This window comes from Eubalaena glacialis, chromosome 8 (assembly GCF_028564815.1).
Source record: "Eubalaena glacialis isolate mEubGla1 chromosome 8, mEubGla1.1.hap2.+ XY, whole genome shotgun sequence".
NCBI lineage: Eukaryota > Metazoa > Chordata > Mammalia > Artiodactyla > Balaenidae > Eubalaena > Eubalaena glacialis.
The window spans coordinates 83506071-83533490 of NC_083723.1; the positions used below are offsets into that span (position 1 = coordinate 83506071).

Genomic DNA, 27420 nt, shown 5'->3' on the forward strand with positions numbered 1-27420 from the left:
TCCCTCGTGGCTTCTGAGGACCCTCATGTTAGTATATGGGAGCCCCTTGAGGGAGGCCTGGATCCAGAGGGATCCGGGAGTGTGTGTGCTGGCAGTGGGAGAGCCTAACCTGCCTACGAAGTTAGGATAAGGAGGAGGAGTGGGGAGCAGCTGCAGGCAGGGGAGTAGTTTACTCGGTCTTCATTCAACAGGCAGTTGTTCCTGCACCAGGCACAGTCAATACACGCTCAACCAGGGGTCCGTTGGCCTCCAGGAGCCTACTGTCTAATGGGAGACAGACATACACATAAAACAGACCTCTCCAGAGAGGAGGGCTCTCTGGGGCTGGCGCTGGAGGGCAGCTTCCCAGCATCCCAGACATCTGGACCAGCAGGAGTCCCCCTGGCCCCAGGGCCAGCTGACTCCATCCCAACAGTCCCGATGTCAGGAGTCCAGTGTCAGGGAGCTCCAGGAGCTCGTCCCCTGACTGGGGTCTGGAACTGGTCCAGTTCTTCACCACACAGCTCTGGTCCCCAGAGGCCACCTCCAGCTCCAGGAGGAGGGGGAGATGCTGGCCAAGTGTGACACCCTTCAAAGGCTTCCCCAGAATCAGGGTCCGCTCCGTGGGCTAGCACAAAGACCCCTCTTAGCCTGACCCCGGGCTGCCTCTCCAGCCAGTTTCCCTAACGTGCGAGGCTCCTCTGTGCCCAAGTGTTCTCTCTGCCTGGGACACGCTTCCCACACCTTCCTCAACAGCACCCTTCAACACTCAGGGGTGTTGAACTCACAGCACCCTTCAACACTCAAGGCAAGCATGCCCTTCCCAGGGAAACCCAATCTAACCTGTTTAGAGGCCCTGCCCTGTGTTCCCTCTGCCCCCACTTCCTGACCCCCTCTGACAGCACACTCCTCACTGTGGACTAACTTTTCTGTCTTCTCACATCAGGCTTTACACTCCTGGATGGCAGGGATCTTGTTTTAATCAGCATTTGTATCCTCAGCACGAGGATGAGCCAGGCCCCTGATGAGTGTTCAGTACCTATTTGAATGAGTAACTAAATGAATGAGCGAGTGAACAATTAAATGAAGTAACCCCTTTGTCCCCTCTATTTACACACTGAGAATACATTTTCAGGTATCTGGAGAAAACAATTAAAAGGCCTGCTATCAATCATTTTCACCACAGTGAGAATGAATCCCTGTGTTCCCACTCCCGAGGGGATTTGTATATCAAATCCCTTATTTTCCCTTATTTTAGGCGATTTCTGATATAAGTAAGCTGGTGGAAGGGCATGTTGGAGGAAAAGTCTTCCCGCCCCAGATGAAACCAACTGTAGTGGAGGTCACAGCCAAGTGGATCTCTGAAGCCTGCCCTGTGGTAAAGCTTGAGTACCTCCATGACTGAGCTGGAAGACCCCCAATCCCCAAGTCCCAGAATCAGCAAACTGTAACCCCTAGACCAAGGAGGAAGTAATGTACACTGGGAACAGCCAAGATATGGAATTGGAAGATCTAGAATTCCAGCAGTGAGCGATTCTCAGTGTTTTCTCCCAGCCTCATTGTCCTCATTCGTAAAAATGGAGACACCGCATAGCTGTGTGAGCACTGCCTGTCAGAAAGCTTTGCATGCAGTACCCATGGGAGATGCTCTGCCCACTCACCCCACCCACTGCACAGAGAGGGGTGGTCCCCACACACAGGGACTCCAACCCAAGGATAGATAGCCTCATGGTGGGAGCCATTCTAAACCATCTGTTGACCCAAAGCCAACGTGCTTTGGGCTCACACGGTGCCTTAGAGTCGGGGTCACTCTCAATCCTTCATTCTCCTTGACACTGTCATTCTTCTGTAGGTTTTGGAGGGAAAGATAATATTCTCCACTCCTTTTGAATACTGCTCCCCTCCCTCCCTCCTGCTCCTTCCCCAACCCACTCCTAGGAGGATGACTTCCTTGTTACTCTATGTGTCCGTGGTTGTTAGATAGATGCTCTGACTAAGGCTGAGTCGATCAAAAGTCACTGCTAAGACTAAAGTGATGAAGATGGGGTGGCAAAGGGTCCTGATAGGATCCAGAGTCTCACAGGACTCACTCCACGGCACCCACCACCTCAGCACTGCTGTTTGATGGCGCAGCAAGTGTCTCCAGTCTAAAAGTCATAGGAAGTAAGCTTGACCCATAGGTTTTGGAATCAATTTCTTTGAGGGAAGCACAGTGTCCTGGGTGGTGGTGTCAGTCACATAGAGAAGAAAGCCAAGCACAGGGTTGTATTGTGGAAGCGACCCTCTTTGGAAACGGACTGGAATGAGCTTGCAAGGCTGGTAAACTAGATGGCCAAGGTAGGATGGGAAGCCAGCCCTTGGAAAAGCCAGATGTCTTCATGACTCCTACACTCTATTTCCTCTGGTTCTCCTTTAGGATTTCTTACTATAATCATCATAGCTCATTTCCATTGCAGTAGAGTGTAGTCAAGAAAAGTATATGGATTCAAGCAGGGGCAAAATCTACAGAGAAATGAACATATTTCAGAGGCACTGGGAATCAGAATGTGAAAACCCCAAAGGGGATGAAAATCTTGGGACTACTTGGGTGGCCACTGGGCCAGACCCTTCCTCCCTACCCTGAGCTCTTTGCTGCTTAACCCCCAGAGGGTCCTGTTCTCACAACATTACCGGCCTGTGTTCTTGCCTCCCACTCTGAATTCCTCCTAATTACATGCTGGGCTGCGAACACTGTCAGGGCTTTCATATGTCTTGCAAGGTGCAAAAGTTAGAGAACGCTGCAGTATTTCATTTTCCAGTCTCCAAAGGAAAGTCCATCATCCAAATCCTTCCAGTCTTCCCAAACTGAACATTTCATTCACATGAAAAAGGTCATTTTCAATGTGGTGAAGTGAGGTGAGTGTCAATCAGACCATGCTACATTAAGGATTTTTTCCCCTTCCTAAAAGCCACCTGATTTTTCCCCTCTAGTGTTTGCTACAAAAAGATTTAGTAGCTAATGTATCATCTGACTTTTTTCCAGGACACTGCACTAAGTCAGGAGACTGTTTTCCTTTCTTTTTTTCTTTTCAGAATCAGCCCAACTTAATTGGTTTGCCACTAATTACTTTTTTCCTATATAGATATTATTTTCCCTCATATCCTCACTTAGCTCCTACTAATGAGCTTTCAAGTGACACACCATCCCTCCAACCCAGTCACACAATTTAGAATCTGTAGAAGCCGTTTACAAGAGAAGGTACCCTCTTCTCTCTGTGAAGGGCCAAACTGCTCCAGGTTTCATTCTAGCTTCTCGGTTAAAGGGCTCCCTCCATCCCCTTCCCAAACCTCGTGATGAGCCTCTGAACGGCAGAAACTCCCATGGGGGTGCAGCCTGCACAGCGTGGTCGGATTACCACCCCAGCTTATTAATTTGCCTGACTACTGCTCAGGAGACGAAGAAATAAAGGGACTAAAAGCGTATTCATCATCCTCACTGAGCTGTGGGATGAAATACTTATTTTGGAAATAATGATTCCAGGTAGGAGGGCAGTGAAAAATGGGGCCTGTGAGAAGCAAGTGTTTTATTACACAGTTTCTAAAATGTGAGCATTTAATGCTCTTTCATTATCATATATTATTACAGTTCTATAAAAATCGTTTTTAGGAATCAATCCCAAACTTCTGAAGCACCCCTCCCCCAAAAGAGCTAGAAGGCAGAATTTGGAAGAAGCCCCCGAAATAGAGAAATGATACTTTCGACTCTACATGTTAAGACTTATCTTGGCAGAACCCACATACAAGACTTGGTCAGCCCTATGTGAACAATGCAGTGACTCTCATGCCATCACTTCAAAAGATGGTAATTTTTTATGAAAGAGAGAAGATGGGTATGAGTTTCCTATTTTTCAGATGGGAAAACTGAGGCTCAGAAAGCATAAGTGAAATTACTTTAAGTGAAAGCCAGCAAGTAGTGATGGTGCTGGAAAGAAAAATCCATCTATTTTGATTTACAGTTCCACTATTTCTCCACTGGATGCTCAGCCCATTTGGGGAGCATCTCCACCCAACCCTACTCAATCTCCCTCGGTATTTCCACTCCCTTCATTGGGATCTGGGTTTTCATCCCAGGGAATGCATTAACTTGGCAAATGTATTATTTGCTGATCACTCTGGCACAGAAAACATCAAGAGGCTTTTGACTCTTGCTCACCCATCGGGATGAAGACCTGGAGACAAAGGAGTCAAGTGAAATTGATAGGGAGCTCCTAGGCCCTTACAAACATCCCAGTGCCAAAGGAGAACCAGTTACAGATTCCATCTGAGCTTCAAAATATCACCAAACTGAGGTAAAGCCAGTGGAGCTAGGCCTTAAGTCCACACTGGGAGGTGACGATGCTTCCACACGTGTAACGGACCTTGACAACTACAAGCATTTCATAGACTCTTCTGCACTCATTCTTCAGAAAAAGGCCATCCCACAGCAAGGTACTCTGAGGGGATTCTCCAGTGCAGTGTTTCTCAAACTCAATTGTGCACAGGAATCTGGGGATATGTTGAAATCCAGACCCTGATTCAGTAGGTCTGGGGTGAGCCTGGGGCTCTGCATTTCTAGAAAGCCACCAGGCAATGTCGATTCTGCTGCTCCCAGGTCCACACTTCGAATAGCAAAGCCCTAGAACATGGTTTGATAAACCACAATTCTAAGGATTGAAAAGGCAATAGCAATGAATAACTCACTGGTGATGGGGCTCAAATGGAGTAATAACCCACTGAAGACATTTCCTGTATTACTCTTTTACTGGCAGTGTTTTACTGACACCTGGCAGGGTGAACCACACAGGCAAAAAGGCTCTGAAGGAGCCCAGGAAAGGAGGGAAACAAGATTTACTCACGGGAGAAGCGGGCAAGTGGTCTGGCAGTCTTATCTCCGGCTTCATTTGCAACTGGAAAAAAAAAAAACGGAAGATACAGTTAAGAGCAAGGCACATGTGTCCATAGAATATGCCCAACCTACAGCTAATCCTCTGGATGATTCACTATCAAGCTGTTTCTGAGAGTCTTTGTAAGAGGATAAAAGCAACTTCACTCCCTCTCTTTCTATATTTCCAGTGCTGCTCTCAATGTCTAAACGAGGTCAAAAGTCTTAATCATTCTGATTAGAATAGTGAATTAAGCTGGAGACGACCTAAACAATACCTAGTTTACTGGGCTTACAGGAGTTAACTGGCTTGCATGCACTGAGTAAGAGGCATGCACACCAGGCTTCAAAGCCAGTGCACATCCTTCTGCTTTAAGCTTCCTCTCACCGGGATGTCCTTCAGTACACAAATGCACCCCAACCACCTGACATCAGTCTGATTTTCTTGATCCATGGCGCAAAGCAAGGCAGGGATTTCAGAAGATAGTAAGGTTGGTTATAGTTAAGAAGGATATTTAAATTTAGAGTCTAACAAATAGGAGGATCGAGAAAATTGTCCAGAGAGCTGCCCTAGAAAACCCTACCCCTAACGCTTCTCAGCAGGGTCGTTCACCCTCCTCTGAAAAGCCTCTATATAATTTATCATCTTGATAGGGTCATAATTACTATCCCCTATATTTACGAACACCATCTTCATGGATAAAAAAGACATCAATTGTTAAATTGAAACACAAGTTTCATCCGATTTAAATATCACTTTTAATGCCCATAGTGACTATAACCTTGGGTGTTTTGTAGATATTTGTGATCAACTTGAATGAACATTCAAAGCAATCAACTGGAAAAACCTGTTCATTTTAGTTTAGGAAAGAACATCCAATACATATGCAGAATAAAGGAGATTGCCAATATCATCATTAAAATCATTCTCATCTATGAGAATTTGCAGTACAGGACAAAAGAAATAACTACTTCAGAAATGTATTACATCATTTTGCAAAGAATGCCAGGAGTCAAAAAATTCCTTTCACCCTTTCAAAAGGGTGAAAATTTTTAAATTTACCATAATTTTTTAAATTAATGAATTTAATCTCAGTCTACTTTGTGCTTCTGTCATTTGCACTGCCCCACTGTCTGCACTCCTTGTAAATATTACAAACAAGACATTATACAAAACAACCAGCAGGGGGAGGTGACATTGCATCCTGCTCCCATTATCTCTCACACCCCAGCATTTTGGAAAGAGAGAGAGAGAGAGAGAGAAATGGAGAGTGGAAGACAGAGAGGGAGGGCGGGAGAAAGGAGCAAGACCTAGTTGGCTATTGACGTGAGTTTCCTGGCCTTGAGTTCAAATCGTTTCCTCTTTGGACACTACAGATCTCTAAAGAAAGAAATAGAGCAAGGTTATGTTTGCTGCAGAAACTGACGGGCTGCTTTTAAAGTAGGAATATGAAGACCATCGCCATTGCTGAGAACACCAGCAAGCACTAAAATGTTCAGCTTGGAGAGCGCATGTTTTCCCTGAGGGAAGAAGGAGGGGTGGTCACGACACCGTCACAGTTTCACATGCAGCCATGGTTGCTTCCTCACCCACAGGCTTCTTCCTCCCCTCCCACCACCCTATCCAAGGGTGGGAATTGCTGACCCAGATCCAAGTCACGACAGGAGAGGCAGGAATCAAGATCTAGGCCAGTGAGAGTTGTCTCTACCCAGAAGGAATTTGAACCCCGCTACCAGCATTACTTTCCTAAATGCAGACCCAGTGCCCCAAGGTCTCCCATGATGTCCCAACATCTACAAGACGCAATCCAGCTAACCTGACCTAGTACTGAAAACCTGGCACCGCCTAGTCTTCTCAGCTCACTGCATTTCCCAGCGCTTCCTTCAGGGCCCAGCCACACGCTCTAAATGGACAAATCCCAAACACGCCCTACATACTCTCTGTTCCCTTTGCTACTGCTCCTTTGCCCCCTCCCCTCTACACAGCCCTCCCCACTGCTTCACTCCTGCTCATCCTTTAGGATTCAGGAGGAGCCATTCATTTCTGAAAAGCTCCCCTGGCTCCCAGCACGGCTTCTGCATTCCACAGATCTCTGCCCGTGCTCCTCACTCCCCGCACAGACCAGTGGTTCTCAAACTTCAGTGGTGAGACCAGCGGTGCCCCGTGCAGGCACCAGAGCTACCAGGAAGGTTTGTTAAAATAAATTGCAGGGTTTTTTAAAATGCAAGTTCTGATTCAGTGGGTCTGGGATGGGGCCCGAGAATTTGCATTTCTAACAAGTTTCCAGGTGATACTGAGAATGCACGTCTGGGGACCATATTTTGAGAACAGCTGCTCTAAACTATAAATTACCCCACCCAAGACAAGGATCATAACTTTTCATCTTTTTGTTTCCAATCTTTCAAACAGTGACTGGCATGCAGAATAATGCATTCAGTCAATATTTTTAGAACTGAATGAAGTAGACTGAAATTGATACCAAGTGCCACAGATGGCTCCGTAGAGAGAGCCCTCAGATTGGCTTCCAGAGGACTATAAAAAGCCCCAGGTGTGTTCTGCTTGGCCCCTACAATGTCTTTTTAATTTTTAAACAATTAGTTGTCTGCATTTAAAAATCAAGAGGTTTCAAATATAAATGCAGATTGTCAGCTTCTCTTAATAACTGAGTAACTGTCCAGACCCATGGGCCAGCAATGGGTCACCACTGAGATGCCCCCTATGGGTGAGTCCAGCTCCTGGATGTTCGGGAGGCAGCTCTTTGCTGACTGGCGTGGGCTTTCTATACCCTTGGCGTGGGTCCAGAAGGCAGGTGAACACAGGACCTCTTAAAGGTCTTAAAGAATGAAACTAAGACTCAACAGAGACCAGCACTACAAGGAGTGGTTGTGGCCAAGCTTGCTAAGCCCCTCTCTTCCGAGCCCACAAACTGCCCCGACATGTTCGATGGTCCACCAGCACAATGCTGGCCGGCTCAGACACACGGGGGCTTCTTGACCAGCAGAGGGGCCTTCCTACACTGCTGTTTGCCTTTTATTTAAAAAAAATATCTAGCAAGCTTCAACAATGAAGTAGATGTTCCATTTATCAAGTGCAATTAGAGCTTGAATTTGGCAAGATCTCATAAAAATGATTCTGTAGATTTAAGGAAAGTTAACCATTTAAGGCAAGTTATTACGTAGATTTACCGAAAGTCATGTTGGGTATAACACGTAGACCGGTATGTATTATTAATTCCATTGGTGTTGAATTGTATATCTCGGCTGCATGTGTATTTAGCCACAGAGAAATGAGTGGAAGGATGTGCACCAGATATATTAACAGTTATTTCTTCCATGTGCTGGCATTTGGGGAGATTATCAGCCTTTTTTATACTTTTCTACATAAACCCAACAGTTGGATAAGCACGTGCCATCCTTATAATCAGAAACAAATGTTTTTATTAAAGAGGTAGAAAACAATTAACTATTATATACAGTTTGGGTCATTATATATGTATGCATATTTATTTATATGAAACATATTTTAGATTCAGATTTCAGAGCAGTCTTGGATCACAGAATCCAGGGGACCTTCTATCTTTAGTCCAAGGGGACTCCCTATAAGTCTCAAGAAATGAATCACCCACTCCCCTCTCCAGGGGGTTCCACACTTTCTAGGTCAGTGGTTTGCAGCCCTGGCCACATGTAAGAATCACTAGAGAAGTTTAAAAAAATCCTGATGCCCAGACCAATTAAATAGGGCCTCAGCGGGTAGGACCCAAGCATCCATACTTTCCAAGTTCCCAGATGATTCCAATGAGCAGCTAAGGCTGAGGAGCACTAACAAATGGTGTAACTTCAGACACCTTTATCAAAGCAACATTCAGGGAGGAAGATGCCTTCAAAAATAATTACCCCTATTCAGTTCTTCTTTTCAGGATGCTATTGTTTTGTCATTAAAATCCTGAACAGAGACATGCCTCTGCTTTATGAAAAATTCAACAGTTAAGACTGCAAACATAACTATGGAGATCAATTAGTGGGCAACTCTTCACACTGTGAAGGGTTCTTTATAAAAGGATTCACCTCACATTGCCTCTAACCTTCAATACATGTGTACTGAGAGCCACCTGGGAGCTCAACACTGGGCTAAACTCTGGGAGGATTGCAACAGTAGATTTCATTCAGCTTGGACATACAAGTAAGTTAGGGAGGTAAACTATGTCTCTCAATCTGGGTTTATCCAAGTGTGTTCAGCTAGGGAACTGACTTTAAGATAATGATGATGATGATATGATACAGATTCCTTGGTCCCATTCCAGACCCACTGAAATGGAATCCTGCAAGGGAAGACAAGATTCTAGAATTTAAACAACTGCCTCGAAAGCTACTTAATGTTTGAGAAGCAGCATTCTAAATGAAGTGTGCCCCTGGTATGTTTGCTTTATGTTTCCCCCCCAGAAAATTGGCCAGGAACAAATCTTAAAGTAAAGATTCTCCAAAGGAGACCAGTGGGGAGAGGGAGGTGAGACAGGATGCTGAGAAAGGAAGTTAACTCAGAGCAATGAGCATCCCAACCCCAACTGAGTCACAAACATTCCAGGCCATCAGAAAAAGATGGGGAGGGTGGTCCAAACAGTCATAGTGGTGGCATGGGCAGGTACACACTGCTTTGTAACCAAAACTAGCACCAAAAACACTGCCACCCTTGTTTTGAAAACCCTGGCACCTGGGTGAGCATAAATGCAGCTGGGGTGCTGGGTGCCAGGGCAAACACACAATGAGAAAGCAGTTCCACAGGAGAGCCTTGCTTCCTGCAAGGAAATCTGCCTGGCAGGCTGGCTGGCTGCTGCTCTGCCACGAGCTCTGGGGCTTGCCAGGGACCCTCTCCAGGTGAGGTCCTTTGGGAAGCCTGCTGGCTAGAAAACCACACACAAGGGACTTCAGAGAAGACAGTGTTGGAATGAGGTTCCAGGCACCCTCCTAGCTTCTGTAGAAGGTGAAGCTCGGCATTGCTCACAGATGCTTGGCCTCACCTCACCTTGCCTTCCACTTGCAAAGACCCAAGCAAGGAAAACCGAATGGAATACTGGGGAGAGACTCCATCCAAGATCGAGTGACAGCTTACCTAGCTGTCACCTTCTAATTAAGGCGTTCCATGACCACCTTATTAAGATCGCAGCTCCCGACCCCCCTTCTCCCTCTGCCTCATCCCCCTTCCCTGCACGATCCCTCCTGGAAGCACTTATCACCTTCTCATATGCTCTGTTCTTCATTCACTGGGTTTACTGCGTTTTCCTTCCACTACAGTCTAATCCCCACACAAGCACAGATTCTCTGCCAATGAAAAAACTACTATATCCCTAATGCCTAAATGCCTGGCACACAGCACTGAATCAATGACCAACCTCCTACCATGCAGAGTGCGGTGGGGGCCAAGAACTGGAAGCAGAATAAGAAGATGGTACGAGGACATTAACACCCACCGAGCATTTAAATGTTCTATAAGTGTTCATTCTGGGGACTCACTGGTGGTCCAGTGGCTAAGAGTCTGCATTCCCAATGCAGGGGGCCCGGGTTCGATCTCTGGTCAGGGAACTAGATCCCGCATGCTGCAACTAAAGATCCCACATGCCGCAATGAAGATCCCACACACGGCAACGAAGGTCCCACATGCCACAACTAAGACCCGGCACATCCAAATAAATAAATAAATTTTTTTTTTTTTAGAAATTTATTTATTTATTTGTTTTTATTTTTGGCTGTGTTGGGTCTTCGTTGCTGCACACTGGCATTCTCTAGATGTGGCGAGCGGGGGCTACTCTTCATTGAGGTGCACGGGCTTCTCATTGTGGTGGTTTCTCTTGCTGGGGAGCATGGGCTCTAGGCGCACGGGCTTCAGTAGTTGTGGCACGCGGGCTCTAGAGCTCAGGCTCAGTAGTTGTGGCGCACGGGCTTAGTTGCTCCGTGGCATGTGGGATCTTCCCGGGCCAGGGATCAAACTCATGTCCCCTGCATTGGCAGGCGGATTCTTAACCACTGTGCCACCAGGGAAGCCCAATAAATATTTTTTTTTTAAAAGTATCCATTCTGTCCTTCAGGAATACTTATAAAGCATTGACTAAATTGCAGATAAAGCCCTGAACAATCAGTCATGGTCCCTGCCTTCACACTGAGTAAGACTGTCATTCCCATTTGATAGACAGGGCATTGGAACTCAGAAAAGTCAGGTAACTTTTCCAAGACCACAAAGTTGTGTGTCAGAATTCCAAATCAAGGTATGCCTGGCTCCAAAGCCCAGGTTCTTTCCATTTAGCCTCTCTGCCTTCCAAGAAAGGTAGGCAGATAAGAGCTGTGCTCCAGAGAGAGCTACCCCTAGAGAAAAGTCACGCTAAGTCCTGACCCTCTACCCCATGGCTCTAGCCCCAGTGAGAGCCATGTACCAGCCTACAGAGATTGGGGGAGGTCACCTGCCTGGGGATTTCGTACCTGGCACAAGACCAGGAGGTGGTCAGCAGAGAGGGACCCTTTTGTGAGATGGTCACAGGGGCCAGGACTCACAATAACAGGATCCAGAAGAGGAAGAATCTAGTTACAAAGAGAGGAGCTTCATTGCCACATTCATGCAAGAACCCCAGCTACCAGGTGTCTCCCTAACCCTATTAAATCTTCCACAGTTAGAAAACAGTAACAAGGGAATAGGAACTAGAATCAAATTCACCTTCACGTGAAAACAGTACAACTCATAAAACCAGCCCCCAGGAGGCAAGACCTATTCTCTTAACAGGGGAAGAAACTGACATTCCAAGAGATCAAGTGGCTTGTCCAAGATGAGACCAAGGCCAAGCATCAGAGTTGGAAATATCACCCATTTCTTCCGGCTCCAAGTCCAGCATTCTCAGAGAAGGGAATGTACCCCATCTCTTTAACTCCCTCGTAGTGGTTTGTCAAGGGTAAAAGTAAAGGGCTTGGTTTCCTTTGCCCCCATTGGGTTTGATAAATATTGATGCTTGACAACCCCAGGATATGTTTTAAGCATAAACATATACAACTCTGATTGGCAATGGCCGAGCAGAGTACTGTGTTAGGAAGCCTTCTGATGCTGAGTCTGAGTTTAGCAAGATGTGTCTGTGATACATTACCAAAGCCTGTCACGGGCGGGATGGGGAGAGGTTGGAGGGGGAAGGTAGGATGGGTATGTGGGAATATCTCTGCCAGGTTGCATAGACCATAAAATAATAGGGCCAAAAAAATGGACAATTCACAGAGATAACTGAATTAATTAAATACTTATATAAAAATATATTACTTGACTTGCTTAAAATGAGAGCTGCTATATAACTAAGGATCAGACTAAGCACTGCTCGTTCATTACCTAATTTTATCTTCACAGCAACTCTCTGAGGTTGTCACTATTATTTCCCTATTTTCCAGATATGGAAACTGAGTCTTTGAGAACTTAAGTAAATTCCCTGTGATGAAACAACTAGCGAATGGCAGATTGGAAACTGAATCCAGTAGCACCTTATTCCAGAGCCAGTGCTCTTAACCTGCATGCTACCCATCACACTTTTAGCATGTGAGTATCAGTACTGTTTGACAAGCCTTACTGCCAAGAAACCCAGCCCTGGCAGGAGTACCCCTTGCCTCCCCTCCACTGAGCCTCAGGTCAGAAGCACCACAGAGGGAGGCACTCTGTTCTCCTGCTCCATGAACAGAACAGAGCTCTGCAGTCCAACTGGACTGTGTGCCCCAGAGACATAAAAGGCCTCGCCACCCCTCAGCCTGTTCCTTTCTCCACTTCTTTATTCAGAAATGCTTGGCATTGCCTCATTATACGTTTTGGGCCCATCTGCCTGTCAAATCGACTCCGAATCAGGCTCTTGCACAAAAGAAAATAAAACCTATTTGTAGTGATGACTCATCAGTGCTGATAATTTGAGAGTGGAAGGGATGGTGCACCTTCCAGGCCCTTCTCTCCTGGAGTAATGGGCAAATCCTTGCAGAGGGCAAGGCTTGCCTGCCAGAGGGCAGAGTGGTTCGCCAGCTCATTCAACCCAGGGTGCAATGAAATACAGACAGACAGGAAAATCAAATAAGTCTCTGCCAACCTGAGAAGACAGCTTGGGAAACAGATTGCCCTTTATGTTTTTTTTAAATTAATTTGAAGGAATTGGGGTCATATGAAAAAGCTCATGTAATATATTTCTTTCTTCCCTGGTCCTAATTGTATACATTTGTTTATTTATCTATATCCAACCTCATTCCACAAATTATATTTTATTTCTATTTTGCTCTGTACACCAATCCTTTACGTAACAAAGTGGGATATTAATAAAAGTGAATTTTACGTTTTTCAATCACTTCCTGGCTCCCTTTCCCTGGCCTCTCTTTCCAAGTTGCCAGGTTTCAGACTGACTTTCCAGGGCTTCCAGTTACTCAGATCAAACAATCTATTAACCTCTACTGAGCACTCACTCCCTGAGCCCCTTCCTCCCCATGTCTTGCTGGACTCAAGGATGGATACAACTGGTCCTTGGGTGGGCAGGAGTCCACTGAGACCGGAGGCCTGGCACTGAGCTTCCTGACACAGATTACTGGAGTTATTGCAATACAAATTTATTATGGTACCTGGTATTTCTGCAGAAACCACCTGGCCAAGCTACCAGGTCCTGACCTCAGGAAGCCCGAGCCCAAGTTGGGGAAACATAATATTAATACATGACATGATCTAAACTCTGCTGAATGCCAAATGAAGGGTCCTTGTTCACAGAAGGTAGAGACTGTGGTGGTCTGGAGTGAGGGGAACAGAAGGCTTCTAGGAGACCCGGGGCAGGTGAGAGCCAGGGAGGTGGAGAGGATGATGGGATCTGTTCCAGGGAGAGGGGAGAAGTGTGGTACATTCAAGGCCTGGGAGCAGACTGAGATGGACCAACCCTACCCTAAATCTCTCCCTTTCTCAGGCAAGAAAAGCTTTTAATTGAGGGAGGGGGTAGTAAAAAGCAGAGAAAAGAGCGCTCTCCTCTCTTGATACATTATAAAATGCCTCTCACTGCAACTCTGCCTTCTTTCCTATTCCCATCTACAAAAGTGTTACATCTGCAGATGGACACATGAATTTATCCAAGAGCAGATATGTCTAAACATGCTCTAAATTCAGGTGCTGGTACACCAGTCCAGAGTAAGCAGTCACTCCAAAGCACCACCACCCGACATGCACCCGGCTGCTTCCCAATGGTAACAGCCTGTGGGGCTCTGTCCAGCCCTCCTGGCTGATGCCCTGGTGACAACCACAGACCTCGGGCTGCAGGACTGCTGGCCCACAACAAGGGTGACGCCTGAGTGACCAAAGCAGTGCCCATACAGGGCCACCTTACTACTCTGGCCTCATTAAAACACCCCAGTTGAGCAAACCAGTACCACTAGCAGTTAACAAGAAACAGAAATGAACAAGATTAAAATCCAGTATCAAGCCAGCTGTTCAAATTGTTAACTAATTAAGTCCAACCCAAATAAGGCAAAGGAAATAAGTACAGAGAAGAGGAAGGAAAAACACTGTAGTGTATGAAGCCTTACTTCATGCCAGGCACTGGCAAGAACTTTACACCCATAATTTTTTATACCCATAATTTTTATTTAATTTTCACACCATTCCATGAGGTGAGTATTATTATTCCCATTTTCAGATAAGGAAACTGAGGCTTAGAAAAGTTAAATAACTTGCCCAAATCAGGTCTAGTAAATGGGAAAGCTGGAACTGAACCCAGTTCTGTGAGCCCTTTTCTTTTCTCGACAGTTCACAGAACTGGAACTGGTCCAGCTCCACATGTCCTGCTTAGACCCCCTGCAACGTCCCAAACAAGGGCAGGTCCAGCTCATGCCTGGACTGCCCCTACAGATGGCAGCTCAGCCCCTGTGGAGATAGGCCCCCGTTCACCTCTAATTAGTTCTGCAACCTTAGCAAGGTCTTCTTCACGATTATGGAATCCTTCTGAAGGTCTTCCTTCTGCCCTCACAGAACAAGCCTGATTCCCATTCCTCCTCAGGGTCCTTCCAACATTTGATGACAACAATCATGGCCTCAGCCCTTTGAGCCCCCTGTTCTCCAGACTGACAAGCCCCATTCACTCCTCATTTGACAAAAATATCCCAAGCCCTTTACCCACAAAAGTAAAATCACTTAAATCATTGCCAAAAGAAAAGAGAGATGTTTTTATTTTAAATAAGCCTCAGCAACCCACTGGTTAACATTCACTTCCACAATGATCTCCAGGCGAAGCCAAATCTCCACCTCCTCAGCCAAGTCTCTTTTTTTTGCTTGATTCTCAGGAGATACACAGGGCGCCTGGGAACCTTCTTCTGCGTTGTACATTCAGGAGCCATCCAAAGGGACTGAATTTTCCAGAAGACTGCCTTCCAAAACACTGCATCTCAGACTTCCCCAGGCATGAAAACCACTTGGGGATCTTGTTAAACTGCAGATTCTGTCTCAGTCGGTTTCGGGTGGGGCCTGCGATCCTGCATCTCAAATGAGCTCCCAGGCGGTACTGATGGTACTGGTCCAGAAGCAAGGTGTTGAAGGACGTAACCCACCTTGAAAAGGAACAGCCAAGCACACTTTCTAAGAGCTCCCTGACAAGCCCCTGGGTGGTTTTGAAAATGCACACTATTGAATTCAATGTCCAATTCCCTTGGTGTCTTTCAGCCATGCTGTGAGAAAGAACAGTTACCAGCACGACTTTGAAACCTACTTGAGGATAGATGCTGAGAGGGTGTGCATGTGAGAAGGAGGGTCCAAGCAGAGAGGGCAAGGGAAACTCACCCCCCTCCACAGGCATTAAACAGAACAGCTGACCTAGAAGATCACTGCCCACCCTGGCCAAGCCACCAGCAGGGCGCAAAGCCCGAAACAAACAAGGAGGTCCTCAGATCCGGGGTACGAGTCAACCACACAGCCACGACTAACCAGAGCTGCTCCATTTCTCTCCAAGCACCTCGCAGTAAGTTGAGCTCATGAGAGCCAATGTGCCCGGGCACGAGTGCAAGCACACACCACACACACACACACACACACCCTAAACATTGCTCAGACATGCACTGCCAGCACTGTTACATCCAGCACCATAAATCACCGCATCGTTACCAGCTGCCTGCAGGCTGAACAGATCAAATGCATCCAACAAATAAAACTAGCACACAAGTATCTACTGTATAGCACAGAAAGATCCTGTAAATAAATGAATGTGGCTGAACACCAGAACGCTGAATTCTGTTGGGGAAACGTGATATCGGCCTCTAAGACGGCTCCCAGTGAGCCTCACCTCCTAATGCTCACACCCTTGTGTGCTCCCTTCTCACACTGAGTCAGTAGTAACCCAGGGACCAACAAAATACTGGGGTAGGGATGGTGTATGACTTCCAAGTCCTGGTCATAGAAACATTGCTACTCACACCTTGCTCTCTCTTGGATCCCTTCTCTGAGGAAACCAGGCAGCCATGCTGTGAAGACACTCAAGCCGCCCTGTGGAGAGGTCCACATGGTGAAGAGCTGAGGCCTCCCACCAAAAGCCAACGTCAACTTGCCAGTCATGTAAGCAGCCATATGGAAGCAGGTCCTCCAGGCCTAGTCAAGGCTTCAGATGAATGCAGCCCCAGCTGACATCTTGAATGTGACTTCATGAGAGACCCTGAGCCAAAACCCACCTAGCTAATCTGATTCTAGATTCGTGACCCACAGAACTGTGTGAAATGATATGTGTTCACTGTTGCTTTCAGCTACTAAGCTGCAGCGTAATTTGTTACTCAGCAATAGATAACTGATACAGGAAAGGACTAGAGAACCTTCAGAGAACAGGGCTGTGAAGAACAAGGAGGATTTCACCAGGCCCAGAAGAGACAAACACTGTATTTCCTGCAGAGGGGAAAAAATAAGGAAAGGCATGGAGAGTGCACGGGGATTGTGTGTTTGGGAAATGAGAGAGCATCTCAGATGGCCAGAGTGCAAGGTACCAGGAATGATACTGAAAAGGTAGGTTGGGGCTGGGTCCTGACGGTCCTTGAATATTATACTAAAGGGTCTGAACTCTTTAGAGGTGGGAATAATAATTATGTACATCTTATAAGTGAAGCAATTGAAGCTCAGAAAGGTTAAGGAATTTGTCCAAGGGCACCTGCCTTCTTTTTGTATCCTTGCGTGGATGAGAGACAGGGGTGGGGAAAGGAGGGCTAGCTCTCTTCCTCTTCATATAATGACACTAATTCCATCATGGGGGTTACACTCTCATGACCTAATTACCTCTCAAAGGTCCCACCTCCAAATACCATCACATTCATTGATTCATATCAATTGGGAGGGGGGCGGGGACAAAAGTAGCAGTCCTGAAACTCAAAGACAGGAGGAATTAACACCAGAGCCAGCGCTCTTTCCAACACCTCTGTGTTAGGAGAGCTCCATGATTCCAACAGGGGCCACAGCAGCCTCCACCCCAGCTCCGCTGACTCAGTGGGTGACCAGTGCTTCTGCCCTACCTGCCAGGAGGAGCAGGACGAGGCATGAACTGCCTGTGTGTCTCTGCTTGCCCTGCCCATGTAGAGGGCTCTCCAGGGTATCCCCAGGCCAGGCAAGAACTCCTTGCAGTCTGTGCCACTCTTCCTTTCTGGCCCGGCTCTCCTGAGCCTCCCCACTGCCTCGCAATAGTGACGCCACTCTATGCCCCAGGTAATTGCCCTGCCACTGGGGGCAAACCAAGGCAACATTCCAAGGCATCTTGGAATGAACTCCCAAGACAGCATCGGAAGCTGAGGCAAACTGACAGAATGTGATTCCAAGCTCCAAACCCACCTTGGAAACACTAAGCCACCACCTGCTGCTCCTTTGGGAGGAGGAGGTGCTTTGGGCCCTGAACACTACATCCCAGGAAGACTATTCCTCGAAAAAGAAAAGGGAAATTTATATTTCCAGAGCAACTACTCTATACGAGCCCTGGGCTTTTTACACACAATTCTATCCTCACCACTACCCTGTGAGATAGACATCGTATCTTCTTTTTCCAGATGAGCAAACAGAGTTCCAAAGAGGTTGAGTAACTTGCCCAAGGACACAGACAGCTGTTGTGTACAGCTGGCCAGGTTGGGCACTGCACAACTCTAGGAAGCACAAGTCACATCATAGTCACTGTAGATTTATATATTTGTCATGAAAATTTTCCAGCAGAAAGTGACTTCAGAAATCTTTTTCTAATCTGCACAAAGGCTCATATGAGTCAGCAATGGTTCTACTAGATAACCACCACCTTGCTGGTAGGTGGGGATTTGATCCTATGTATGTCTGACTCCAAAGCCCTTGCTCTTTCCCCCAGATGTCTATACCTTCCTTAGGATAACTCCAAGCATTTCCATATCTTCACAGTTCAACTGGCAGAGATGGAGTCATAGACCTCAAGACCATCTCAGCTGGAAAAAATGTTGACAATCAATAATCTACCTCAAAACTTTCCTTCTGCATTGAAAGAATAGAAGGCCCAGAGAAGGGAAGTGAGCTGCCCAAGATCACACAGCTAGGTATGACACAGCTGGGACTTGCATCTTGTGCAACTAAAGGCAGGTCCAGCCCTGATACAAAGTTGTTCTAAGCACAACCATAGATGATCAGAGCTAGATCATCTAGGCTAGAGTCTCAACTTCTTGCATCAGAATCACTTTTTTTTGTAGGTGGAGGCAGTGAGTGAATGGTCTTAGGGGGTATCCCTTACCAGACAACTTTCTGAAGTCCAAGCTTAAGAACAAAGGAGGTTGGAGGGATGGGGGAGCTGAAGGGGCCACAGCTCAGAAGTCTCTCCAGCATAGGTAAGAAGTACATTCCTCTGTAGGCCTGCCAGGTCCTGGGAGGGAAACTGTTGCTAAGTGGAAGCTTCCAGGCCCTCCCCAGTGGTTCTCAAGGCAGTAGGCATCCACCTTGAAGGGAGAACTCAGACTCTGCACAGGCCTCCCTGGGAGCCCCTAAAAACCATGGTGACGGTCCCCAAGCAGCAACTCAGTTCTGTCTGGGCTCCAGACAGCATGCCAGGGGCCAAGGGAGAAAGAACACAGGTAGGAAATCTGAGCACTTAATTTCCTATTCCGTGGAAGATGCCAATTAAAACACTTCACCCTTCTGAGGCTGCTTTCAGCCCTGCTCCTGTTGGTGCCTCATTAACAGCCCCTTCCAGACGCTCTAAAGCCCTCCCAGCTTCCTTCCCAGACAGTGGAGCCCAAGAATCCCCAAGGTAAGCTAAACAGCATGATGGCCTTAAAAACCTCTAGAACCATGGAGACTCCCCCTGGACACTGAAGCTTAGGGAGCCAGTGTGACCTGCTCGAAATCACTGAGCTGGTCCTTCCTGGCTCAACAGCATTCACGAGATGACATTTTAGACATCACTGAACACAGTCACGCCCATCTTCCATGAAGCTGGCCCATCCATTCTCTGCTTGAGTCACTGACACTGACCCAGCACACAGCTAGTTAGGAACCAGGCAGGAAGAAGATCCAGGACTCCAGGCTCCCAGGTTCCACACCTTGCACACAGCCCAGGAGGGAAGAGACTAGTGAGTTACCTGCAAACTGATGCTGGAAGAAGCTTTTATGTAAGTCCTAGAAGAAGGGTCTAGTGACCACTAACAGTTCTCTCTGTACAGCTGTCTTCTAGTTTAGCACACTTCCATTACACTTAGAGTCCAATTTTTATAAAGTAGGAAGACCAGCTTACCTTTTCACAGGGGCAAAGTAAATCTTAAAGCCGGCATGTGGGGATAATTATTTAAAAGAGAAATACATTGAAAGAGTATGGGAAAGTTTAATATTTTCATGTTACTAACATAAACATGCACATAGGTGAAATAATAGTAAAAAACACCAGAGCCAACACCAGTTAGTAAACTGAAAGCAAGACTGTTTTTTATAATACAGCTTAAACAAATTCTGCTTACCACAGAGGTGTAAGAATAATATTAGAGAATCTATTAATCTTATAATTTAGCATACTAAGAAATTATAGAAGAAAACAAAAATACCATATCCATAGATGTAGGAAGAGTCTTTGAAAAAAATCAAAGAATACTTATTCATGAATAAAAGAACAGAATAAACAACAAGGTCCTACTGTATAGCACAGGAAACTATATTCAATATCCTGAGATAAACCATAATGGAAAAAAGAATATAAAAAAGAATGTGTGTATATATATATATATGTATAACCGAGTCACTTTGCTGTACAGCAGAAATTAACACAACATTGTAAATCAACTATACTTCAATTTTTTAAAATGAATAAAAGAACACAAACAAAACAAAAATGATGATCCAGCAATTCCATTCCTAGGTATATACCCAAAAGAACTGAAAGCCAGGATTCAAAGTGATACTTGTATACCAATGTTCATAGTAGCATTATTTACAATAGCCAAAAAATGGAAACAACCCAGATGTCCATCAACAGATGAATAAATAAACAAAATGTAGTACACCCGTATAGTGGAACATTTTTCATTCATAAAAAGGAATGCAATTCTGATATTGATACATGCTACAACATGTATATACCTTGAAAGCATTATGCTAAGTAATATAAGCCAGACACAAAAGGACAAATGTTGTATGATTCTACTTATATGAGGTACCCAGAATGGCCAAATTCATAGAGTTAGAGAGCAGAATAGAGGTTACCAGGGAGTGGAGGGAGCAGGGAATGGGGAGTTATTATATAATGGGTACAATTTCTGTTTGGGCTGATGAAAGAGTTCTGGAAATAGATGGTGGTGATGGTTGTACAACATTGGGAATGTACTTAATGCCACTAAGTTATAAACTTAAAAATGGTTAAAATGGTAAATTTTATGTTATGTAAATTTTACCATAATTTTTCAAAAACCCAATAGTAGGAAAAGAAACAACACAATTAAAAACTGGGCAAAAACACAGCCACTTCACCAAAAAATATATACAGTAGGCTTAAAAAGCACATAAAAAGATGATCAACATGATTAGCCATTAGAGAAGTACAAATTAAAACCACTATGAGGCATCACTACACACTTCTTAGGACAAATAAGATGGCTAAAATAAAAAACTTTGACAATATGAAGTGCTAGCGAAAGTGCAGAGCAACTGAAACTCTCAAACATGGTGAGAACACAAACTGGTAGAGCCACTCTGGAAAATAACTTGGCACCTCCTTACAAAGTTCCACATACACTTAAGTATTTATCTAAGGAAATGAAAATTTAGGCCACACAAAAACCTGTATACAAATGTTTATCACAGCTCTACTCATAATCATCAAAACCCAGAAACAACCCATATGCCCTTCAGTGAGTCAACAGACAAACAGACTGTGGTACCTCCACGCAATGGGTTACTGCTCAGCCACACAACAAACTTCTGATATTTGCAACTTGGATGAATCTCACAGGCATTAGGCCAAATGAAAAAAGTCTCAAAGGTTATATACTGTAAGATTCCAATCATGTATCATTCTTGAAAAGAATAAAATCATAGTAACAGAGAAGAGATTAGTGGTTGCCAGACGTTAGAGCTAGAGAGAGGGTTTAAAGAATAGCATGAGGGAGGTATTTGGGACGATAGAACTGTTCTATAAACTCACTGGCAGTGCTTATACAAATCTAAGCATGTTAAAATATTTAGAACCATACACCAGAAAAAATTCTATATTAAAAAATAAAATTCAAAACAAAACAAAACTCTCTCAGCAAACTAAAATTATAAGGATACTTCCTTAATCTGATAAAAAGAACCTACCAGACAACTAGAGAAAACTTCTCCTTAGTGGTGAAAAATGAGAAAGATTCTCTTTAAAGTCAGGAATGAAGTAAAGATGCCCGTTATCACCACTTCTGCTCAACCAGGAGCCCTAACCAGCAGAGATAATAATTTTCACCTAGGAAATCCAAGAAAATTCCCAGGCAAATAATTATAATTAACAAGAGAGTTAAGCAATCTACAGATTCAATGCAATCCCTATCAAACTACCACTGGCATTTTTCACAGAACTAGAACAAAAAATTTCACAATTTGTATGGAAACACAAAAGACCCCGAATAGCCAAAGCAATCTTGAGAACGAAAAATGGAGCTGGAGGAATCAGGCTCCCTGACTTCAGACTATATTACAAAGCTACAGTAATCAAGACAGTTTGGTACTGGCACCAAAACAGAAATATAGATCAATGGAACAGGATAGAAAGCCCAGAGATAAGCCCACGCACATATGGTCACCTTATCTTTGATAAAGGAGGCAAGCATATACAGTGGAGAAAAGACAGCCTCTTCAATAAGTGGTGCTGGGAAAATTGGACAGCTACATGTAAAAGTATGAAATTAGAACACTCCCTGACACCATACACAAAAATAAACTCAAAATGGATTAAAGACCTAAGTGTAAGGCCAGACACTATCAAACTCTTAGAGGAAAACATAGGCAGAACACTCTATGACATAAATCACAGCAAGACCCTTTTTGACCCAGCTCCTAGAGAAATGGAAATAAAAACACAAATAAACAAATGGGACCTAATGAAACTTAAAAGCTTTTGCACAGCAAAGGAAACCATAAACAAGACCAAAAGACAACCCTCAGAATGGGAGAAAAGATTTGCAGATGAAGCAACTGACAAAGGATTAATCTCCAAGATTTACAAGCAGCTCATGCAGCTCAATAACAAAAAAACAAACAACCCAATCCAAAAATGGGCAGAAGACCTAAATAGACATTTCTCCAAAGAAGATATACAGATTGCCAACAGACACATGAAAGAATGCTCAACATCATTAATCATTAGAGAAATGCAAATCAAAACTACAATGAGGTATCATCTCACACCGGTCAGAATGGCCATCATCAAAAAATCTAGAAACAATAAATGCTGGAGAGGGTGTGGAGAAAAGGGAACCCTCTTGCACTGTTGGTGGGAATGTAAATTGATACAGCCACTATGGAGAACAGTATGGAGGTTCCTTAAAAAACTAAAAATAGAACTACCATACGACCCAGCAATCCCACTACTGGGCATATACCCTGAGAAAACCATAATTCAGAAAGAGTCATGTACCAAAATATTCATTGCAGCTCTGTTTACAATAGCCAGGACATGGAAGCAACCTAGGTGTCCATCATCGGATGAATGGATAAAGAAGATGTGGCACATATATACAATGGAATATTACTCAGCCATAAAAAGAAATGAAATGGAGGTATTTGTAATGAGGTGGATGGAGTTAGAGTCTGCCATACAGAGTGAAGTAAGTCAGAAAGAGAAAAACAAATACAGTATGCTAACACATATATATGGAATCTAAGGGAAAAAAAAAAAAAAAAAAAAGTCATGAAGAACCTAGTGGCAAGATGGGAATAAAGACACAGACCTACTAGAGAATGGACTTGAGGATATGGGGAGGGGGAGGGGTGAGATGTGACAGGGTGAGAGAGTGTCATGGACATATATACACTACCAAATGTAAAGTAGATAACTAGTGGGAAGCAGCCGCATAGCACAGGGAGATCAGCTCGGTGCTTTGTGACCACCTAGAGGGGTGGGATAGGGAGGGTGGGAGGGAGGGAAATGCAAGAGGGAAGAGATATGGCAACATATGTATATGTGTAACTGATTCACTTTGTTGTAAAGCAGAAGCTAGCACACCATTGTAAAGCAATTATACTTCAATAAAGATGTTTAAAAAAAAAAAAAAAAAATAGATAGCTAGTGGGAAGCAGCTGCATAGCACAGGGAGATCAGCTCGGTGCTTTGTGACCACCTAGAGGGGTAGGATAGGGAGGGTGGGAGGGAGGGAGATGCAAGAGGGAAGAGATATGGGAACATATGTATATGTATAACTGATTCACTTTGTTATAAAGCAGAAGCTAACACACCATTGTAAAGCAATTATACTTCAATAAAGATGTTTAAAAAAAAAAAAAAACAAGAGAGTTAAGCAAAGTTGCTGGATTTAAGGTTAACAATAAGAATCTATTTGCACTGGCTTCCTTTACACCAGCAATGTACAATTAGGAAGTGTAATTTTTCAAATGATATCCTCTACAACAGCAATAAAAATTTACAAAGTGCCAAGGAATAAATCTAGCTGAACAATCAAGATCATTATGGAGAAAATTATAAAATGTTATTAAAAGATATTAAAGAAGGCCAGATCTTTGCCATGAATGGGAAGACTCAACAGCATAAAGATGTCAATTCTCTCCAAATAAAAGTATACGTTTTAACTGAATAAGTATTCATAAAGCATTTAGAACAGCGCCTGGCACATAATAAGTGATATATAACTGTTGTTAAACAAATAAATCAAAATTCCAACAAGGCTTTCCATGGAACTTGACAAGCTTGTTGTAAAAATTTTTAAGGCAGAACAATGGTCCAAAAATAGCCAAAGCAATCTTGAAGAACAGAGGTGGGAAGAAGGATAATTCTCATTCTATTAGACATTAGCACTTAATTATGAAGTCATTAAGAATGTTTTAATTAGCCCCGGAGCAGACACACAGAGTAATGGAACAGAATAAAGAGTCCTGGAATATTTGCTATATGAAAACTTGATATATAAGAGAAAAAGCATTATAAATTAGTGGATGCTGGAACTGTTCATTACCCTTACTGGAGAAGAAATAAAGTCCTAATTCACACCATGTACAACTTTCAACTCAAGGTAGAATAAAGACCTATATTTGAAAAGCAAAACTTTCAAAAGAAAGTATTATTTCCTCAGGGTAGGAAAAGATTTCTTAAGCAAGATGCAAAAATCACAAACCATAAAACAAAAGATTAAAAAGTAAACAATAAAGTGTTTTAAAACTTCTGTGTTTCAAAAGATTCCATAAATAAAGGGTAATATAAATCATGGAGTAGAATATATTTATAACAAATAAGCAAGAGAGTGCTAGTATCCAAAATACATAAAGAACTCTAATAAATCAATATAAAAGCAACAAATAATATAATTTTTAAAATTATATATGTTTATATAAACAGGCAACTCACAAAAGAGAAAACCAAAATAGTTAATAAATATAAAATGATGCTCAACTTCAATAATAATCAGGGAAATAAAAATTAACACAATGAGATATCACCAAATTACGCATAGTGATAGTCTCTAGAGACAGGGAAAAATGAGGCCAGAAAGGGGTTCACAGAGGGCTATAACTATATGTGTAAATGTGACAGTTATTAGACCTATTCATAAATGTTTGAGTTCCCCTCCTCCGAGTACACAGTAGGATTGCACTTCCCCACCCTGTTAAGCTAGGCAAGTATGTGTGATTTGCTTCTGCCAAGCAAGTGTATGCAGAGGTGTCACTTGTAGGTAGAAACCTTTGAGTCAGTATGCAATCTGTCATCTCTCTTTCCCTTTGCATGACTGACAACAATGCTCTCAGCCTGGACCCTGGACTGGGCCTCTGCCAGTCCATGAATGGACTTGCAACATGACTACTTGTTTATCTATTTGTTTGTCTTAAGCCATTTAAATGTGAGAGCTGAGATGCTTTGTGACCACCTAGAGGGGTGGGTTAGGGAAGGTGGGAGGGAGATGCAAGAGGGAGGGGATATGGGGATATATGTATACGTATAGCTGACTCACTTTGTTATACAGCAGAAACTAACACACCATTGTAAAGCAATTATACTCCAATAAAGATGTTAAATAAATAAATAAATAAAAATAAATGTGAGAGGTGTTTGTTACAGCAGCATAAACTAGCTCCCTGATTTCATGCTCCCTGATTTCAAACTCTACGACAAAGTTATAGTAATCAAAACAGTATGGTACTGGCACAAAAACAGACACAGATCAATGGAACAGAATAGACAGCCCAGAAATAAACTCATGCTTATAGGGTCAATTAATCTATGAAAAGGAGAACTGGGAGACTGGGATTGACATATATACTCTACTATGTATAAAATAAATAACTAATGAGAACCTTCTGTATAGCACAGGGAACTCTACTCAGTGCTCTGTGGTGACCTAAATGGGAAGGAAATCTAAAAAAGAGGGGATACATGTATATGTATAACTGATTCACTTTGCTGTAGAGCAGAAACTAACACAACATCGTAAAGCAACTATACTCCAATAAAAATTAATTTTTTTTTAAACCTCCAAAAAGAGGTAAGAGTATATGATGGGGAAAAGACAGCCTCTTCAATAAATGGTGTTTCCTCTTCAATAAAAGTTGAGGAAACTCAACTTTTGCAACATGCAAAAGAATCAAACTGGAGTACTTTATCACATTATATACAAAAATAAACTCAAAATGGATTAAAGACTTTAATGTATTTGCAAATGATATATCCAATAAGGACTTAATCCAAAATACACAAAGAATTCCTACCACCCAACATCAAAAAAAAAAAAAAAAAACTTGATTAAAAAATGAGTAGAGAACCTGAAGAAACATTTTTCCAAAGAAGACCACCTGGCCAACAGGCACATGAAAAGATGCTCGATATACCAATCATCAGGAAAATGCAAATCAAAACCACAACAAGGTACCTCCTCATACCTGTCAGAATGGCTATCATCAAAAAGGCAACAACTAACAAGTATTGGCAAGGATGAGAAGAAAAGGGAACCCTCGTGCACTGTTGGTGAGACTGTAACTTGGTGCAGGCACTATGGAAAACAATAAGGAGGTTCCTCAAAAAATTATAAATAGGGCTGCTCTGATGGCACAGTGGTTAAGAATCAGCCTGCCAATGCAGGGGACACGGGTTTGAGCCCTGGTCCGGGAAGATCCCACATGCCACAGAGCAATAAAGCCCATGTGCCACAACTATTGAGCCTGCGCTCTAGAGCCCACGAGCCACAACTACTGAGCCTGTGAGCCACAACTACTGAAGCCCATGCACCTAGAGCCCGTGCTCCACTACAAGAGAAGCCACCTCAGTAAGATGCCTGTGCACTGCAACAAAGAGTAGCCCCCACTCACCGCAACTAGAGAAAGCCCGCGTGCAGCAACGAAGACCCGACACAGCCAAAAATAAAAATAAAGAAAAGAAAAGAAAAAGAAAATTTGACTTTTAAAAAAAATTATAAATAGAACTACGATATGACCCAGCAATTTCACTTCTGGGTATTTACCCAAAGAAAACAAAAAACACTAATTTAAAAAGATATATGCACCCCAATGTTCACTGCAGCACTATTTACAATAGCCAAGATATGGGAGGAACTTCAGTGTCCATCAACAGATGAATGGATAAAGAAGATGTGGTATATATATACAACAGAATATTATTCAGCCAACAAAAAAATGAAATCTTGCCATTTGTGACAACATGGATGGATCCAGAGTGTATTTTGCTAAGTGAAATAAGACAGAGAAAGACAAATACCATATGATTTCACTATTTGTGGAATCTAAAAAACAAAACAAACAAACAAAATGAAAATAGTCTCATAAATGCAGAGAACAAACATGAGGTTGCCAGAAGGGAGGGAGGTCAGGAATGGTAGAAATTAGGTGAAGGGGATTAAGAGGTATAAACCTC

General features: G+C 43.7%; 1 protein-coding gene across 1 annotated transcript in view; it reads right to left on the reverse strand.

The window, feature by feature from the left end:
• Positions 1-27420, reverse strand: part of PDE1C (phosphodiesterase 1C) — a 546503-nt gene that overhangs the window by 448311 nt on the left and 70772 nt on the right. The window contains exon 2 of the mRNA XM_061197893.1: positions 4854-4904. Coding sequence (XP_061053876.1) covers positions 4854-4904 — 51 coding nt within the window. The remainder of the gene's footprint in view (positions 1-4853; positions 4905-27420) is intronic.